The sequence below is a fragment of the Lethenteron reissneri genome, chromosome 60 (genome assembly GCF_015708825.2).
Source record: "Lethenteron reissneri isolate LAM-NWPU_2019-01 chromosome 60, ASM1570882v1, whole genome shotgun sequence".
Lineage (NCBI taxonomy): Eukaryota > Metazoa > Chordata > Hyperoartia > Petromyzontiformes > Petromyzontidae > Lethenteron > Lethenteron reissneri.
The window spans coordinates 6,429,426-6,450,335 of NC_083838.1; the positions used below are offsets into that span (position 1 = coordinate 6,429,426).

A 20,910-nucleotide genomic window follows, 5' to 3' on the forward strand; every position below is an offset into this window, starting at 1 on the left:
CGTCTAAAAATCTCTCTACTCGCTTTGAGTGTTGCTTTGTTAGAGCCTTGGTTTGTAACCCTTCGAGAGAAAAAGTTGAATAAAATGGCGAACAGAGTACAATTGTTGGCTTTTAGTCTTAACTTAAAAAACACACACGCACAAAGTCATTTAATACAGCATTGGGGGGGTCATTAAATTATCTTCAAGATACACACAAACCTTTTAAGTTAAATCATTAAGTTGTCATAATAAAAATGGGAAGAACACTTTGGTATGTTTTGACAAACACTTTCGCTGCCTAACTCTCAAAATAATCTACTGGCGATTACGCCGTTATTATTATTATTATCATCATCATATAAAAACACAACCCACCGAGACACATTCCCTCCTTTGGTCTAAAAACATTTCGATATATTCCTTAAAAACTATTTAACTTACAACGACCACAAAGTTTCCCTGTGCCCTTCCTTGCAGGGGGCATTGATCAGTTCTGCACAAAATAACCCTCCCCCCCACACCCGGCTGCCGTTTGCAGCTAACGAGCGCTTTGGCAATTTCATCAACATTTTTGTAGTTTTTTTTAAAACGTATCGGCCGTGGAAATAAAGCCGCCGACTTGAACTCGCCGGCAGGAAGCACGAGCCGACGCCGCCGTTTTCCTGCCCGAGCAGATTTAGATTCGTTCTCGCCGCACTCGATGCACGCGCTCCCCACTACGCCCTGTCCACCTCGTGCAGATGCCACGTCGCCGCCTACGTGACCGCGAGTCACAGCCCGAGTCGCGAGCCCACAGCCGGGAGATCGAGCCACAGCCGAGTCGTGAACGATGGCTACCCCCCATTCTAGATTTGAAGCTTTCGTGACTGCAAGGATTCATATTCTTAGGTTTTTTAGGTAAAGTCACGTAGGTAAAAAATTAAAATTAATAACAATAAAATAAAAATCACGACGTTTCGGAGGCAACACAAGCTTCCGTTTTCAGGTGGAACCGTCACAGCACCTGAAGACGGAAGCTTGTGTTGCCTCCGAAACGCCGTGATTTTTATTTTACTTTTATTAATTAAAAAATTTTACCTACGTGACTTTACCGAAAAAACCTAAGAAGATGGCTACCCCACCCAATACGAGAGCGCGTGCGCGAGGTCACACTGCGTGGGTAAACACCGACGGAGCCCCAAGGGGTCACACGGGTTGAATCGATCACATCAGCCGGACGCGTGCCCGCTACTCAAGATGCGACCCCCCCCCCACTTTGTGCTTTCTCGCCGACCTCCGGCCTAGTTGGGGTGAATTGACCGGGACGGGGCCGCGCACACGGTGAACAACGCGAGCTGGGTGGCTAGGCCCCCGAACCCCGCTCGTCACACCAACGGCGACAAACTCAAATTGCGATTCCGGCAACGCTCGGCCAAATAACAGTGGGGGCGACGCAGGTGGACGTCCGACGCGACTCGCGGCTGCATCTTGGCAGCGTCTGTGGCTGTGGAAGCACGACGACACGAGAGAGAACTCAAGTCCCATCCCTCCTCATCCTCCTCCTCCTCCCTATTGCATATTTTGTCCACACCGCGACACGCTACATTCATTCACTGCGGAAGTTTGCGCTGCCCCTCGGGGAAAAGTTTGGCAGCGACGGCAACAAATAACGACGACGACAACGACGACGACGGTTAACCGCGACGAGAAATCTACACGCGCGAGCGCGACTTATGTCTAAATATTATTCCACAAGGTCAAACCTATTTTTGTGGGGTCGGGGTGGGGGGGTGACGAGGAGAGGGGGATTTCATATTTATACAACGAAACGGTGAGGTATTTGTTAAAAACAATTACAATTGCGCTTAAAAATTACTATAATAAAAACATGAACAACAAGTGAGGTAGAGAGAGGTAATAATGCCTTTTGGAATTACAGTAAAATAACCGCACTCAGATGCCCTGGAAAAGCAAATTGCAGATCGCGCAGTGAGAATACGGGGGGGGGGGGGGGGGGCGGTTCCAAAACTGCACCCCCCCCCCCTTACCTATGGCCGTGGCGCCATGTGGCCAAGCAGCCAATGGCGTGAGACCGCCGCCGGCGACGGCCACGTGGGCGAGCTGTAAACCAACGAGAAGGTGCCGCCCGTTCCCCCGCCCCCCCCCCCCCAGCTTGTAGCCGCGGAGGAGGAAGGGAACGGGAAAGAGGGCACCGCTGGCACCTCCGCCGCCGCCGCCGGCGCCGCAGTCCGTCAATGCGGCGACGCACGGCACTTCCCTGAGATGCTGCTGCAGTTCGATACCGGCGAGTGACAAAATTTCGACCACCCAGCTGTGCTCAAGGATGTCCGGTACGCAACCGACAAATCGAATTTCTTAAGATCCGAAAGGAGACCGTCCCCGCCCCCCGTCCCCCACATGCCGTCTCGTCCCCCCAGACGCCAACATGAGCCACACAGAGTGCCACGCAACACACACACACACACAGAGCGTCACACACAACATACACAGCTCTCTCAACCCTCTCGCGTGTTGGGGGGGGGGTGGGGTCTCCCTGTGCCTCACCCCACCTTCAACGTCTACATTGGCGACAATAACAAGGGGCAGCAATAAAAACGCGTTTTGTCCGCTTTGTTCTTTGGCTTTATCTCGTGAAATGTCTAACGTCTCCAGTTTATAAAATGTAAGCGAGCAAAAGCGAGAGATTCTCTCGATCCCTCGAACAAAATCCACGTCCCTCCCCCCGCCTTCAGTTAAGGACCGCGCGCCAGTTCCACCAAACATGCCGCTGCCAAAGTGCTTACACCATCCTAAGTCCAAGGACGGAGAACAATTGCGACACTCGTCCGCGCTTTGCCGGTCACGCAAGGAACCCCCCCCACCCCCAACGGGAACGGCACCCCCAGCGGGGGGGGCTGTACAATGGCCACGGTGCCTCCTCGCGCGCTCGCGAGAGGGAGCCGGCATTTAAAGTGGACGTCGTCAACGTTGACGCCGGACACGCGGAGGGATTGTGGGTAACGAACACGCCGGACGGCGCACCCGGCCACGCAGGCTCAGCAATTTGCTTATTTTCGGGCAAAAGGAGCGTCGCATTACATTTTATGAGTCTCACCGGCAGGGTACGGCCCCCGTTCAACGACGCTGCCGCGAGGGTGTGCCTGGTCGTTTACGCGGGCGGTGGGGTGGGGGGGGGGGTGAGCACTGCTCCACCAGAAGGCCCGGAGGCTTAACGACCAAAAGCTAATTTATGTTTTACGGCGGGGAAAAGGACAACCGCGTCTATTCATCCGCCCGGCACTGCCGCGAAGCCGACGGGAGCTCAAAATCGGACGCCTCCGACTGGCAAGTGAGCGAGCGGCGTTCAGCACTGCAAACGCTTTATTAGAGTCGGGCGGCGGGTTCTTGGGCGCCAGCCCCCGTCAACACGCTGCTGGGAGCGGACGCTGGAAAACTCGGCCGCAACCTCCCCGGGGCACAACTCTCCGTCACCCGACGGGGGAATCGACGGAGGACATGGACGGAGAGAGAGGAATCGTGTGAAGGGATCAGAACTCGTTATGCCGGTGAGGGGGGGGGGGGTGGGGAAGGCCTCCCCACGCCCACCCTACACCCGTGACCGCCATCTGGGGCGCCACGGTCGCGAGATGTTAACTTCCTCGCCTGGCATGCAGGAGGTCTTTCGTGGGTTTTTTGGAAGCACGTGACGACAGCGACGTCGTCACGCAGAGGTATGCCATCGGGAGGACGCACCGGCGCCCGTCACGCACACGCGCATTCCCTCGCTCGCTTTGGCGTCCACAGGCGAACGCGGCACGATGCGCGTGCGCGGCAAAATATTGGCGGCCGCCGTACAAACCCGTCGAGCGGTTTAAAGTTGAACCCAGTAGCGCGCCATCGACGCTTATTGCATTGCGCGAGAGTTCACCGGTGGAGGGGGGCAATAACAAACGCTAAACATTGCTAATTATTATAAACAACCCTGACCCCCGCTCTCTCCAAGCCACCCCCCACCCCCCCTTCCACTAACGGAATCCCTGAGGAACGTGCGGTAACGGGCGAGACAGCCCTGTTGGGTAACGGTGCCGTCAACTCGCTCTGCAGCGACGATCAGCGCTGGATTTGGTGTGCGCCGCTCGCAGAGGACACGGGTGGGAAGGGCGGGTAAACGCAATACCGACGCTCGTTCCGCGGCTGCTTGGGGCCACTAGGCTCCGGGCGTGCTGCTTTCACCCTCTCACCGTGAAGATCGCCGCGACTGACGCCGCCACCGATGCTGCCCAAGACAAAAAGTCTTTCGGAAAATTCCAGGGGGGGGGGGGTGTGGAAAAGCAGGAGCGTCGCGTGTACAACGGTTGGTAAAAGACGGACGGACGGACGGACGGACAGACAGGCGTTGTTGTTTTGTTAAGACGGACGACGCGGATGGTAAGGCAGCTTTAGGGGGTGAAGGAGCCCCGGGCACGCCACGAACCGACGGTGAAACGAAACCGTTGGGAGCGACGGTCGAAAGAAATTTTTTTCGTTCTCTCGACGTTACTTCGACGTCACCGTTAAAAACGGAGCTACGGAGAAGGGACCAACTCTCGCGTGGGGACAAACCGGGCGACACGGCCCCCCCCAGCCGAGCCGTCACGTGGCGAGCGCCGATTCGGGGGTTTTGTTACCAGAACCGGGAGCCGCGCGCCAACGGCGAGCTAGAACACCAGCACGCGGTTGTTCCCGAAGTCGACGACGGCGATGAGACCGTCGGGCGTGACCGCGATGCCCGACGGCCGGTCCATCTGGCCGAGGCCGCTGCCGGGCCCGCCGAACTGGCACAGGAAGCTGCCGTCCGGCTCGAAGATCTGCACGCGGTGGTTGCGCGAGTCGGCCACGATCACGCGGCCCTCGGCGTCCACGGCCACGCCCTGCGGCCGCAGGAACTGGCCGGGGGCCGAGCCTTCCGAGCCGAGGAAACGCGCCGAGCCGCAGTCGGGCCGCACCACGAGCAGCCGCTGGTTGTTGAAGTCGGTGACGAGGAGGTGGCCGTCGGGCATGAAGGCGACGCCGCGCGGCGAGTCGAAGTGCCGCCACAGGCCGCCCTCCAGGCCGTACTTGTTGACGAAGGTGCCGTCGGGAGAGAAGAGCTGCACCCGGTGGTTGCGCGTGTCCGACACGAGGATGAGGCCGCCGCCGGCCGACTCGGGGCTCACCGCGACATCCCACGGGTAGCAGAACTGGCCGTTCAGGTGGCCGCGCTCGCCGATCGCCAGCAGGAAGCGGCCGCGCGAGCTGAACACCTGCACCCGATGGTTGTCCTTGTCGGCGACGACGATGCGGTCGCGGCGGTCGTCGCAGGCCACGCCGGCGGGGCGGTCGAACTGGCCGGGACGCGCCCCGGGCGCGCCGAAGCGGAAGAGGAACTGCCCGGCGGGGCCGAACACCTGCACGCGATTGTTGCTGCGGTCGGCGACGACGAAGCGGCCCTCGCGGTCCACGCTCACGCCCCAGGGCCGGCACAGCCGCCCGTCCGCGTCGCCCTCGCCGCCGAAGCAGCGGAGGGGGATGCCGACGCCGGCGTAGCTGCGGCCCGCGCGCAGCGGCACGGTGAAGGGGGAGCCGGGAAGGTGGCGGCGGGGCACGGGGCCGGCGCCGCCGGGGGTCGCGGTGGCCGAGGAGGCGGCGGCGGCCACGGTGACGCTCACGCGGTGCTCCTTGTCCTGGTCCGAGCGGTAGCGCACACGGAACGTGCCGTCCTGCAGCTCCACCACCTGCGCGGAGGGCGGGCGGGCGGGCGGGCGGGCAGGTTAAGCGCGGAGATTTAACTTATACAGCAGGCATCAGGGTTGAAACCACGACCTCCTGCATACCGGGCGAGGTCGTTAACATTTCGCGACAACAGCACCACACTATGAGACCTCCTTTACCAGTGGCAAAATATAGCGATAGGTTTTTACCCTTTAAACTGGTACAAAACTGACACCTTTATACAAGGCATCATGTTTGCAATAACCGCAACACAAGCAGTCAAAATGCAAACAAAAAGAAACAACTCTGATAATGGTAATGATATAATATATCAGAGTTGTTTCTTTTTGTTTGCATTTTGACTCTCACCTCAGATAGTGGGCACGGGGGGTGGGGGCGGGGTGGCGAAGGGCCCCCCCCCCACCCATGCCCCCCACAACCCACCCACCACCCCCCACCACCCCCCCACCTCGGTCCAGCAGGGGCTCCCGTCGGGCGCGGTGACGGCGACGGCGAGGGTCTCCCCTCCCCCGCAGCAGGGGTCCCCGCCGTGATCCTGCAGCGCCACGGCGAAGGTGGCGACGCGGCCCCGCACGGCTCGCTGCAGCCCCTCGCCCACCGCCGTGGAGAGCAGCGCGCACGCCCCGCTGCTCACGCTGCCCAGAGCACTGCTCGCACGCACGCAGGCACACACGCAGGCACACACGCAGGCACACACGCAGGCACGCACGCACGCAGGCACGCACGCACGCAGGCACGCACGCAGGCACGCACGCACGCAGGCACGCACGCACGCACGCACGCAGGCACACACGCAGGCACACACGCAGGCACACACGCAGGCACACACGCAGGCACACACGCACGCACGCAGGCACACACGCAGGCACACACGCAGGCACACACGCAGGCACACACGCAGGCACACACGCAGGCAAAGGGTTCCACTAACTCCGCCCCGCGGGCAAGTGCCGTAAAAGCGAGCAGCGACGTTTCTAAGGTCGGAACTGCGCGCATGGAAAGGGGGTGGTGGCCCAAGCCACGCTCGGCCGCCTTTGTCTCTCCCGATGGCGATCCTAGGATGGATTGCGCATTACAAATTCTAACTAATTAAACTTATTTTTCGATTTAAAGCTTTCGTGACTGCAGGGATTCATCTTCTTGGTTCTTTCGGTAAAGTCACGTAGAAGGGAAGTAATAAAATAATAAAAATAAAACATCATAAAATAATTCTCACGACGTTATTACTTCCCTTCTACGTGACTTTACCGAAAGAACCAAGAAGAATAATTAAACTTTACTCGTCGTAGAGTCGGCCTAGAGGAGGAGGGCCCAGGACCGGTTCAGATAATTATCTGTCACCTGGCATTGGCCGTGAGCGGGAATCCAACTCGGGTGGCCTTTCTGCCAGGCCGTTTGGGGGCGAGCGCCGTTGTCGATCACCGATGAAAGTGAAGTGCGTGGTGGTGGAGGCGGATGGCCAAAAAGAGGAAAACCACGCCTGGCCTGACTGCGTTTGTCTCTCCCAGTGCTGACGTTTGGGTGCTCGGGTTCGGCACGGCGAACTTGGGTGGAGCCCAAGGGACAATCTGGTGGTGTGGGGGAGAGGGCCATCCCATCGTAAACTAAACTATTTGTGTTTTTTACCAGGGTAAGGCCTCACCGAGCCGATCATCACGTGGAAATTTACGGCAACCGAATACTCGCACCTCAATTCGAAATGCGGAGGGGAAAACCAGCGGACCCGGAGAAAAAAAAATTCCACGCGGTCATGGTGAGAGAGAGGGAGACATTTCAACTCCATATATACACAGCAGGCGTCAGGGTCGGGATTTAACTCACGACCTCCTGTATACCAGGCGAGGTGAGTCAACATCGCCACTGCGGACAACCCCGTGGGGATAGCCGCCTAGCGCCATCGCTCCCGCGTTACGGGAACTCCTCCAAGCGTCGCTATTGCCGTGGCAATTGCCGTGGCTATTGCCGTGGCGGTTGCCGTGGCGGTTGCCGTGGCGGTTGCCGTGGCTATTGCCGTGGCTATTGCCGTGGCTATTGCCGTGGCGGTTGCCGTGGCGGTTGCCGTGGCTATTGCCGTGGCTATTGCCGTGGCAGTTGCCGTGGCTGTTGCCAAGGCAGTTTCCGTGGCCGTTGCCGTGGCAGTTGCCGTGGCGGTTGCCGTGGCTGTTGCCGTGGCTGTTGCCGTGGCTATTGCCGTGGCTATTGCCGTGGCGGTTGCCGTGGCGGTTGCCGTGGCGGTTGCCGTGGCTGTTGCCGTGGCTGTTGCCGTGGCTGTTGCCGTGGCGATATCTCACCGTAGGGCCGCGCACAGCGCCCCGTCGGGTGGCGTGAAGATGACTCGGTCGTCCTCGCGCGGCGCCAGCGCCCCGGCGCGCTTCATGTCCTGCAGCTCGCGGACGCGCGCCAGCACCAGCTCGCGCGCCTTCAGCGCGTCCAGCTCGCGGCCCTGCTCCAGCGAGCGCTGCACGCAGAGCAGCGTGCCGTCCAGGCGAGCCAGGCTCTGCCGCAGCTCCTCGGCCTGCCGGTCCAGCACGCCGAGCTTGGCCACGTGGACCTTCTCCACCTGCGGCGTCGCCACGGAGATGAGACGGCGCCAGGAGAGAGAACGAGAGAGGAGATTACGATTTGTTATTTATAATTCGTAGTAAAGTTTTTGTGTTCTTGGTTCTTTCGGTAAAGTCACGTCGAAGGGAAGTAATAAAATAATAAAAATAAAACATAATAAAATAAAATAATTCTCACAACGTTTCGGCCACAACGCAAGCAGCCGTCTTCGAAACGTCGTGAGAATTATTTTATTTTATTATGTTTTATTTTTATTATTTTATTACTTCCCTTCTACGTGACTTTACCGAAAGAACCAAGAAGATGAATCCCTGCAGTCACGAAAGCTTTAAATCGAAATTTAAAGTTTTTGTGGTTAGATGGTGTTATTTAGAAATGTGTCGTAACCCTCCACCACACCGACACGGCCAATCGGCAAAAAAGTGTCACGTTGACAAGACAAATTAGTTCACTGCTTTAGCCCACCGGTGTGTTGAAGCGTGAAACCGCAACATTTACAATTTTTGAGTAGTACGACGTTTCGCTGGTAATTGCATCCAGCATCAAATCGGGCAATTCGCCAGAATGGTGAGGCTCTGCTCTTACTCCCGAAAGCCTACGTGTCAAACTGAATTGTTATTTGTAACGACGAACACAAAATAAATATATATTTTTTGGGAACCCTTTGCGTTATTTTGAGTACGTAGGTGGGGTGGGGGGGAATTAGGGCCCGCTGCCCCAGCCAAGTGGAGACCCCGAGAGAGGAGAGATTATTCGTAGTTAGCAAACAACTCAAGATGAAAACTAATTTCTTTCTAAGTGCGTTTGGCGCCTACGACGAGTGCGGTTGGGTACATACGGTGCGCAAAAGAAGTTCACACATATGTACGTACAGAGCATCGCCAAGGATGGGTCTACAAGGGGTCGGAGAACGTTCAAAGAGGCAGAGCCATTTAATTTTTTGGTCTTTGGCTATAATAGTTCGCGAGCAGCATTACGCGCAGAGCGACTTACACACAAACACAGCAGTGGGTTGTATACAGCAGGCGATAGCACACGTTCCGACTTAAATAAACACAAACAGGTGATGGAATAAACTGTGTTCATTTCGTTTCCCCCCCCCCCCCCCACTTAGTCTATATTGATATATAAAAGGGAAATTTGTGAATACGTGCGTCTGTTCGAAATGTTTAGCATACTTAACAATTTGGCATGTGGGCAGCTTCCAGACTGTACACAATGCACGAAGTATAAAAAGACTTTTGTATTTTGGGGGGGCGCAATAATGGAGATATTTTGCACGGCAAGTGGGCGGTGACGTCACGTCTGTGATGTCACCCGCATGCGGCAGCGTCACGCAGTGTGCCTGCTGACGTCACGCAGCCCCCTCCCTCCAAGCATCCGCGTAGGCCGTGTACTAATCCAAGACAAGAATCCAAGTCTCGGGCGAAGCCGGGTAGTAAAGCTCGTCTATATATAAACAATGCGGTTTGACTGTTGTACATTTTGTAGTCACCAAGACATTCCAGTTACCCCATCCCCTGCCATAGTTTATCTTTACGTAACATTTACGGGCTTATATTGTTACACGGCTGCCCGCAAGGGGGCAGCCAGAGAGCCGCAAGGGGGCAGCCAAAGAGCCGCAAGGGGGCAGCCAATCAGCCGCAAGGGGGCAGCCAATCAGCCGCAAGGGGGCAAGCCAAAGAGTCTCAAGGGGGCAGCCAAAGCGTCGCAAGGGGGGGCAGCCAATCAGCCTCAAGGGGGCAGCCAAAGAGTCTCAAGGGGGGGCAGCTAAAGAGTCACAAGGGGTCAGCCAATCAGCCGCAAGGGGGCAGCCAAAGAGTCTCAAGGGGGGGCAGCTAAAGAGTCACAAGGGGGCAGCCAATCAGCCTCAAGGGGGCAGCCAAAGAGTCTCAAGGGGGGGCAGCTAAAGAGTCACAAGGGGGCAGCCAATCAGCCTCAAGGGAGCAGCCAAAGAGTCTCAAGGGGGGGCAGCTAAAGAGTCACAAGGGGGCAGCCAATCAGCCGCAAGGGGGCAGCCAGAGAGCCGCATGGGGGGAGCCAATCAGCCGCAAGGGGGCAGCTAAAGAGTCACAAGGGGGGAGCCAATCAGCCGCAAGGGGGCAGCCAATCAGCCGCAAGGGGGCAGCCAAAGAGTCGCAAGGGGGCAGCCAAAGAGCCGCAAGGGGGGGGGGGCAGCCAAAGAGCCACAAGGGGGCAGCCAAAGAGTCACAAGGGGGGGCAGCCAATCAGCCTCAAGGGGGCAGCCATAGAGCCCCAAGGGGGCAGCCAATCAGCCGCATGCGGCTCCAGAGCCGCAGGTTGGCGACCCCAGCTCTGGAGGGAGAGTGGGGTCACCTTGTAGAGGAGTTCCCCTTCGCGTTCCTCCAGCGCTTTCTTGTGCCGCTCGGCCACGGCCCGCACCTCCGAGCGGATGTTCTCCATCCTGGCGTCCACCCTCTTCACCATCGCCTGCACCCGCTCGATGCTGATCTGCCCTCGCGCGCGCGCACAAACCGCAGCCGTCACCAATGGCAGACACCAAGACAAAGATACCTCCACCCTCCCCCCCCCCCCCCCCCCGAGCCTATGCCAACTGTTCGGGGCAAGTGCTGTTAAGCGAGCAGCTGGGAAGACCTGCACGCCACGCCAAGGTGGCGCGGGTGGCCAGCACAACGCCAGGCCACCTTTATTGCGCTGACATTTACACTCCGCACCAGGAGCCTGGCCCAGGACCGGTTCAGAAAACCGTCACCGACGTTGGCCGTGAGCGGGAATCGTACTCGGAGTCGCCGGGTTGGTGGCGCGGTGCGCTAACCGATGCTCGATCGCACCCACGCACGGTAAAAGTGTGGTGGTTCGCGCACCGCACTCCGACACCGCGCCGAACGCACACGCAAGCACACACAGCAGGTGACGTCACGCGCAATTGCGCGTGACCATTTTCTCCCCCGTAGAATTAAGCAACCGCTGTTCTTCCTCCCAAATGATTTTTTTCGGCGTCTCGTAAACACCGCATGCGTGGCGGCCGTGCCCAGACTGCCGAGACCCTGGGCTTAAAAAAAAAAAGGGACGATGAGTGTAACGGGGTGGTGGTAGCGGAGGGAGGGGGGAGACATCTCAGCGCTTCCGCCCGTATCCCCTGCACCGTCGCAGGCCGCACACGCACGAAGACACTCCCGCTTGAACGCCTCCTCGCGTCTCCCCTCCCCCTCCCCACCCCCCCAGCGGGGCCGCACCTGCAGTGTGAGGCGCTCCTGACGAGCCTCTGCCAGCAGCTGCAAGGCGGCGCCGCGCGATCCCTGCAGCGCGTCCTGCAGGTACACGAAGCTGTGGCCGGCGTGCCACGCCAGCGTGCAGCCACGGCAGATGGGCACGGCGCACGTGTCGCAGAAAAGGCGCGCCACCTGCGAAGCCGGCCAGCGCACGCACGCACACGCACAAGCAAGCACCTCCGATTAGAACGGTTGGCCATGTACGGTGCGAAAGAAGTTCAACATAGATACGTGCAAGCCATTGAACAAAGATGGTCACTGCATCGGCGCGCGGCGCTTTCGGATGCGCGTCCGTGGCCGTCTGGAACGCTCTTCCTTACGATATTAGGCAAGCCACTGGAGCTATGCACTTTTAAATCATCATCTAGATTGATACTCATTTCTTTAGAGCTGCTTTTTTGTTAGTTTAGTTTGTTGTCCTTCCCCCGAACCTCCGATTACTTGGCTACATTAGCACGGTCCGGCTACGTAGGGTGTGAAATAAGTTCAACATACACACAAAGCTCTCGCGCGCTCCGTTACGAGCTGGTGGTCTAGGCTCTCGAACCGGTTCCACGGCACGCACAAACCAGAGGTCGCAACCGGGTACCCGATACCCGTAGCCTACCCGATACCCGGCTACCCGTACCCCGCCGGGTACGGGTAGGGTACCCGTTTGCGACCCTGGTGCGGCTGGGTACGGGTAGGCCGTGAGTTACTGGCGAGTAACCGTTTGTCACTCATTTCCCAACGTCTTGTCTCTTCTCACAATTCAAGTTCTGAGAATCAACCCACCTGCGCCTGCAACATGGATTCATCCCAGAGGTCGCAATCGGGTACCCGATACCCGGCCGGGTACGGGTGGCCGGGTATCGGGTAGGGTACGGGTACCCGTTTTCGACCCTGGTGCGGCCGGGTACGGGTACGGGTAAGGAATCAAAACCCGTTTGCGACCTCTGGCACAAACCCTCGAGGGTCGATCGATCTTCACCGTTGGTGGGGGGCCGACTGCGTCGCGATCAACGAATGGGGGGGGGGGGGGGGGGCGGTGTCGGTGGAGCAGACCTCATCAGCCGAACGGTGACGGAGGAAACTTTGCATCCGTCCGCGCTTACCAACACAAGCGTGTTTTTCTTTGTCCTCCTATATGGACGCAAGTCCACAATCGCCGACGTCTCCGAGAAAGGACACGGTCTCACAGAGAGAGAGACTAACACTGCCCATAAAATAACACTGGCCATAAGACTAACACTGGCCATTGACTAACATTGCTCACAGATTAAACACCGACCCAGTTGAGTAAATTACCTTGGACTGAGCTGAATGAAAAGGCCACGATCACAGACTCCTCCTTTTATGAAAGGATGTGGCTCACATGGAGAGAGCGAGAGATAGCCACTTAGGGATGAACTCGGCTGATGATAACATGCAGCGCTCACACGTGTACATCATTGTGATGCCAAGACGCAAGTAGACGAATTCAATCACCAATTCACCATCAACCATTTGTGCAAATTAAATCTTTCATTTTCCTAGAGCTCTGTCGTGAGCCCAGTGTTTAAACGAGACCGGAGTGGCGAGTGATTGGTGTTAGGAGGGAGGGGGAGTGAAAGTCACTCCTATCCATGTTAACAGGCCGGGAAACAGGACGATCCCACGTATCGTTTTGTTAGTTAACGCATTTCCCTTTCTGTATTCCCTCGCTCACAAACTTGTGCATTCGTGTTTAGTTTTTCCACATTAGGGGTAAGGGTTACGTTGTAATTTACGTAGAGAGTAAACAAATTAAGATTACACTTTGCTGTGTTAGGGAGGCCGGCAAATGACCCGTGACAGATTCTGGGCCACGGCAAAAAAAAAAAAAATCGGGAATGATCCAAACCTCGAAACCGGTTTTGGACAACCAACTTAGTCTGCTCGCTACACCACCACCTCGGGCACTGACTGGGGCGGTGAAGTATGGTCAAAGCCACATCCTAATCCAGCAGTGGATTGACCAAGGTGGCTGGCTCTTCTCATTATTGTACACGTAGATCCTTTCAAAATGAATTAAATTAACCCCGCTATTCTAGTACATTTGTAGAACATCTAACATTGATTTAATGGAAACGTGAGCTACAGCGCGGAATCCTTACGCCAGTATGAAGATATTGAACGATATGATTTAATATTATGGAATGTACTTATAAGATATTTGTATTATTTTATTATTTCCCTTCTAAGTGACTTTACCGAAAGAACCAAAAATATTTATAAGATACTGTTATGTAATGTTTAACGCGTTCTTAATCTATTATGCAAAACCGTCAATGTTAAAAGTTAATGTGTATTAATGTCTGAGACACACCCGATGAATTTAACAGCTTGAGTGGTCATTGGATCGCGCAAGATATTATTAAAAGTCCAAATAAACAGAATATTTTTTTTACCGATGAAGCAATTCATCTGCGTGCATTATCAATAACCTTTGGAACGGATAATAATGTAAGCAAGTTTGCAGGTTGTGGTGGCGATGCTTGCTACCAAGGCCGTAGCCATGGAGTCAACATTGGGGGGGGGACCAAATCTTTTAGGGGGTCTGGGGTCCCCCCCCCCCAGAAAAAAAAAATCGAAATTAGAAAAGAATTTCCTGCCTAAAATAAAAATTTTTTAACACATAGGATAGACTTTTTTTTTCTTTTTTACAATGTCTAATAGTGTATTGTATTACATTAGTGTTTTTTCTTTTTTACCTTTTCTTGTTTCATTGTATGGCAGAGATTAGGGATTATTAAAGTACAACCATAACCACAATCATATAAACAGAAATCTATTTTATAGCAATATATTGGGGGGGGGGATATATTTTTGCATATTTGATGTGTGTGTCCCCCCAATATGTATTATATAATTAATATTTATTATATAATTACGGCCTTGCTTGCTACACTGCTGCCTGGCAGTGGTGAACAGAGCACCACCAGTAAAACGAACCTTCGATAATAACCCAGAGTGGCGACGTTTCGGGCAATGACCCTCCCCCACCCCCAAATATTTAGCAGCACATCTAAATCGGCTATGAACAAGGACCATTGCCTGCAACGTCGCCTATAATATAAATAGACGTTTAAGCGTCATTATTTGATAATAGTTTTTTTTGGGATTGGGGGTTAGCTTTAGAAACGTCGTGATGGGATTGTAAATGTTGTGGCTTGGCTCTCCAACACACAACCGGTGTACTGTACTAATAATATACTATCGCCTGATGATGGCTGTTGTAATTGCTGGCGAAACGTCGGACTCGGATTGTAAATGTTGTGGATTTGCTCTGCAACACACCGGTGTTGCTGTACTAGAATACTACACTATACACTACTATACACTACACTACACACTACACTACCATACACTACACTACCATACACTACACTACCATACACTACACTACTATACACTACACACGACACTACTATATACTACACTATACACTACTATACACCACACTACTATACACTACACTATACACTACACTACACACTACCCTATACACTATGCACTACACTATACACTGCACTACTATACACTAAAATATACACTACACTACTATACACGACACTATACACTTCACTATACACTACACTACTATGCACTACACTATACACCACACTACTATACACCACTATACTATACACTACACACTAGTGCTGTACTCGTGACGAATTGGCCACGTTCAGTTTACGTGGCAATCCTTACTAGTTGGCCGTGTCGGGTGGTGGCGGGTTTTACAGACACTTTATACAATTACGCGATCTCACCCTAAAAAACCACCTCTATTATGGATTATATTGGTCGCGAAAGCCTCCCCACACGTGTCCAACTGGCATTATTTGACGCGTTAAACGCGTGCCCTTTCCTGTACGTGTCGCTTTTAGGGTTCATTTGAGATCGTCAAAATTACGGAACAATCTTAAGACGCGTTGGGGGGTGTACGAGCAAACGGCTGCACACACACAAAGTTAGAGCATTACGCGTACGACGCATTAAATTATAAATTATATTGCGGCGACCGTTCGCGAGACCTCAAAAAACCGTTGCTACTTCCAGAGTAGAGGGGGTCACGTAAGGTGAGCCCTAGTACCTGATATAACTTTATTATTATTTTTTAAAAAGGACTTTTTTGTTTCAAATAGGCCTCGGCAAAACAAGGTAAAAGTTAAAAACAACGAGCCTACCCTTACCCTACCTTTTATCTTACCACAATACAATCACTCTACCCTTACCTTTAACCCTTTAGCAGGTAAGGTAAAAAGCAACGAACCTACCTTTACCCTCACTCCATACAATTTACCCGATTACAGGGTAAATACTGGGGTCTTACTACACATGAACAAGGTTTATAACAGGTAAATGCTGGGTAGAGCGCTTTATTCATATAGAATACTCTCGATGATTCCAATTTTACACGCTTTCATTGAACTCACTCTGTTGTTGTTGTTGTCATTGTTGTTGTCGTCGTTGTCGTATCCTCAAATCTTGTAACTCAATTTTAACCCACTTTCTAATGTGGTATCGACTGCAGACTTGGTATACGTATGTCAAAATGGTGACAATACTATATTATATCACTAAAAAATACATATTTTTAAACGATCTTTAGTATACGTTATGTTTCGGCTTGGCTCTAATTGTCCACGCTCAACTGACGTTGGCTCTAAATCACCACGCTCCCTTACGTTGTGGCAAGCTTCGGGGCCACTTCCTGGAGTCGTGGAGTTCTGTCATTACGAGTACATTTAATAAAAGCGTGTTTTTAAAAACGTTTTTTTTTATATTACTTATTAAATTGAGGCCACGGACTGCGCCACGGAGATTCTAGCAATAAACAAGGCACCGTATTTACCGGGTAATATTTCGCGCTATATTTACCCTACCGGGTAATTCTTCCTAGCTACCTTTACCCTGTACCCTTTACCGTACCCCTTGGCATGTCGACACCTTTACCCGGTAAAAAGGGTAATTTACCTTACCTTGCCGAGGCCTAGTTTCAAATAGAACAGTGGACGAACACACAACAACAACAACACAAAGCCTAGATACTTAGTTTCTCAATTTGCGTTATAAGCCGGTGTCGCCGTTGCATCCATATGAACATTATTAGTTGGCCATTCATTTGTATATTTTGTTAACACGACGATAGTGTTAGGATCACAAGTGGCATTTTAACTAGAGTGATACAATGTCGTTCACAGACGACGGCGCGCTGTTAATAAAAGAATGCGATTGAAAGGTCCGGTTAAACATATTTCAAGACACGCAAACAGTTTGTGATAAGAGTTAAGCTGGGATTTTTAAATTAAATTTAACAACTTTAGCTGTGGTTGTTGGTAGGGTAGTGCAGGGTGAATTACCGTACAATGTCCACGTTTATTTTAGTTATAAGCTACGCCACCTAACGCCTACATAAACTAATTAGTAACCATATGATTAATGGATATATAATTAACCAATATTTCTCGTAGATTTGTATGCAATGGTTTCTGGTCTTAAATCATCAACAAAGACCGCCGCTCAACGATGACAGATCATAAACTATTATTAGAATAAACACTTCATATAACCTCACGAATGTAGTCAATTCACACTCAGTTATTTTAACCACAATTAGATCAACGGTCTCGTATTTGCAAAACTGTTTCATCAACACAACCGTGATGTTTCAAATGAATGGTTTTGTGGATGATGATGATGGCGGTGATGTAGATGATGATGTATTTGTGGTTTTAGATCAAAATTATGTAGATTATGTAAATACTTTTGAATTAAAGCTTTCGTGACTGCATGGATTCATATTCTTGGTTCTTTCGGTAAAGTCACGTAGAAGGGAAATAACAAAATAATACAAATATTAAACAATTAAAAATTCTCACGACGTTTCGATCATCAGGTGGCGGAACAACCACAGCAGAGAAAACTACTTCAAAATCAAGATTAGATTATGTAAATTATGGTGATGTTGATGATGGTGATGTAGATGATGATGTTGAAGGAAATGATGGTGATGATGATGTTGGTTTTCAATGTTGTCAACCCAAAAAAACAACTCTATTATGAATAACAACAATTGTTATATGGCCACAGTGATGGGGACATGGCTATAACCCAAGTTATGTTCACGATTAGAACTATTCCGTTATATACTCGATATATATTTAATTTATAGTGCCTGGAAATATAGGCAATGTTAAGAGGCAGGAGTGATAAGAATTTGCGATGATAATCATTAGCAGGTTAGTGGGTGACGATTAATTCCATTGTAGTCAAACAATACTTAAATTATATTAAGGCAATTATAATTATTCGAATTAAAACACGATGGGCCCGATATGAACATTACAAAAAAACTATTACAGATACTTTGAGAAGTGGCTCGTATAATGACCGAGGCAATGCTGATGATCACCAATGAAGACAAATCGTGTTAAGAATAAGCATTATGGGTCGAAGATTAGAGATGGGAAGGAATAAATTGATTAGACTTGAACAAAAATTGCAAACGAATCGAAATGCGGCAATATTTAACCATTGCCACGGTGGTAATATCTTAAGAAACAATCTTAATTATAGAACAATATTTACTCGTGTAACACGATATAACTCGCGATTAATTTAGCTTCTAATTATTTTGAAACGACTTAAAAACAATTGTTTTAATCGACGATGCGGTATTTACATTCGGAAACATTGATTATATGTAGTAATTGTACACTAACGTTGAATACACTCAACGTTACCGTTGTAATCAATGATTACAGTATAACAACCAATAAACACAGTATTTACCTCATGTGATATTGATTACCATCATTATACACCAACATTGATTGCAATCATTCAAATCGACTGCAACATTATTTACACACTTCAACATCGATTCACAATTGTTATTAATTATTTCGACCGACAGTTGACGGATCACGACATTAATATATAATTAACAATGCTGATGAACCTTAATTAAAGCGAAGATGACCACAAACGATGATACGAAATGCAATTTGCCCGTTTCGTAATTAAGATCACGAGATTTTAAACGATTTATCAAAACAAATCTTGCCGATATGACAAATTGTTCACGAATCTTCAACGCCAAACTTATTGGCGACTAATAATTACGGCCATTCAGACGACGCCGATTGCTACAATAACCACAATTCATCAACGTCAATGACACATTGTGGACTAACGTTAATTTAATCATCATAATCAGACCTTTGTTCACGTAAAAGGGATGATGATCGTCCAGCGAAGAGCTTCATAGCTTATCGGATTCATCCACGAGAAATAATCCGATGGAAGTTAGTCGACAATGTGACACGGATCTGAGGGGACCCCGCGAATTTTAACTTCGATTACAATCAAGCCCCAATGGTTACGATCATCAATCACTACCATGGGAGGGATATGATGATGATTTATTATTTAGAACGACGTAGAAATGATGATGTTGCTATTGCTGCTGATACCACTCCGACGAGGTTTATTTAGATATGAAACGATGCTGAAAATTAGTAGGAATCTCTGGCGGGAAAACCGATACTATTGATCAATATCTCATCATCATCGATAGATGGATAAACCTCGGATGATGATTCGATGATATCGGACCGAAAGACGCTAAACGTCTGATGAAAGATAACAAAAACCTCTGGTCGATGGCTAAACCTCTTGATAATTGATAACACATAAACCTCCGATTACGATGATCGATAGACGATCAGGCGGGCTCTGAAGAGATATGCGATGCATACCACGTTATCCACAACACACACAGGACACACATGTAGACCCACACACACATGTAGACAAACACACATGTAGAAACACACACACACACATGTAGACCACACACACACGTAGACCCACACACATGTAGACAAACACAAATGTAGAAACACAGACACACATGTAGAAACACAGACACACATGTAGAAACACAGACACACATGTAGAAACACAGACACACACACGCATGTAGACCACACACAAATGTAGAAACACACACACACGCATGCAGACCACACACACATGTAGAAACACAGACACACACACGCATGTAGACCACACACAAATGTAGAAACACACACATGTAGAAACACAGACACGTAGAAACACACACACACGTAACACACACGTAACACACACACGTAACACACACGTAGAAACACACACACACGTAGAAACACACACACACACATGTAAACCACACACCACCCACCTCTCTTTCGTGCTGTCGGCAGTACGTCTGCTCCCCGTCTCGAACCGGCACCATCATCATCACCTCCTGCTGCTGATGCTGCTGCTGCAACTGCTGCTGATGCTGCTGCTGCTGCTGCTGCACTGGCTGCATGCGGTGATCCTTGGTGAGCTTGACCCGCCGGTGTGCGGACACGCAGGCGCTGCACAGCAACTCGCGGCACACGAGGCACTCGGAGGCGGCTCTCGCTCCCGACTCACACGAACTGCAGCGGGGGGCAGGAGGAGGAGGAGGCTCTTCGACAACAACCCACGACGCATCACGACCACCAACACCACCCTGCTGATGATGATGCTGATGATGCTGATCGTGCTGCCGAGGACTGCATTGAATGTCGTCCTCGGCGGAGGACATCACGTCCAGGATGGTGGTGATGAGGAAATTGGGAAGCTCGTCGTCTTCGTCGTCTTCGTCGTCGTGGTCGCTTGCAAGCTCCGCATCGTCTGGGAAGTCCACGGCCCCGTGGCCCAGGCCGAGATCGCCCGGGGTGACGGCGGAGGAGGAGGCTGTGGCCGCAGATGAAGAAGCAGCAGCCGCAGCTGCTGATGCTGATGCTGCGGTGGTGGTGGTCGAGGCAGACGCAACGGCATTGCTGCTGCTGCTGCTGTTGTTGGCGCTGATTGGGAAGCAAGGCATCGCGACGACTTGGTTCCCTCCGGAAGATGGCACGGGCGGTGGACCGACGATTCTCCTGCTGCTGCTGCTGCCGCTGCTGCTGCCGCTGCCGATGATGAGACTGCTGATGAGGCTTCGAGTGCGGAAGGCTTCTGCGAAGTCAGCCATTCGCAGCACAAACCCCGCTCCCGCATTGAGAACCCAGCGATGGGAGCTGCCCTCCTACACTGCGAGACTGCTGCTGTTGTTGCTGCTGCTGCTGTTGTTGTTGTTCAGCCTAACGTCTATTGCGCTGTGTATCGGCTAAACAGCGGTGCTGGCCACGTGGGTTGTACTGCATTGAGCCTAGCTTGCTGTGTGTGTGTGTGGGTGCTACAGAGACGTGCATGCTGTGCGCAAGCCTAAATTAGGGCGAGCTATTGCAAGCAGGCTATGCAGAAGCGCTGCGAGATGTATGGTTATACACAGCAGCGAACACGGGCTGTGGAATTCGCT

The 20,910-nt window shown here is 51.8% G+C and overlaps 1 protein-coding gene across 1 annotated transcript; it reads right to left on the bottom strand.

Moving 5' to 3' along the window:
- Positions 1-4,277: 4,277 nt before the first annotated feature.
- On the bottom strand, positions 4,278-20,678 carry LOC133357891 (E3 ubiquitin-protein ligase TRIM71-like). The gene is made up of 6 exons (XM_061576049.1): positions 19,762-20,678; positions 11,493-11,660; positions 10,612-10,746; positions 8,004-8,272; positions 6,161-6,359; positions 4,278-5,714 (listed from the first exon to the last, which is right to left on the bottom strand). The coding sequence occupies exons 1-6, from the start codon at positions 20,581-20,583 to the stop codon at positions 4,659-4,661; spliced, it is 2,649 nt and encodes an 882-aa protein (XP_061432033.1). The 5' UTR covers positions 20,584-20,678; the 3' UTR covers positions 4,278-4,658.
- Positions 20,679-20,910: the final 232 nt, after the last annotated feature.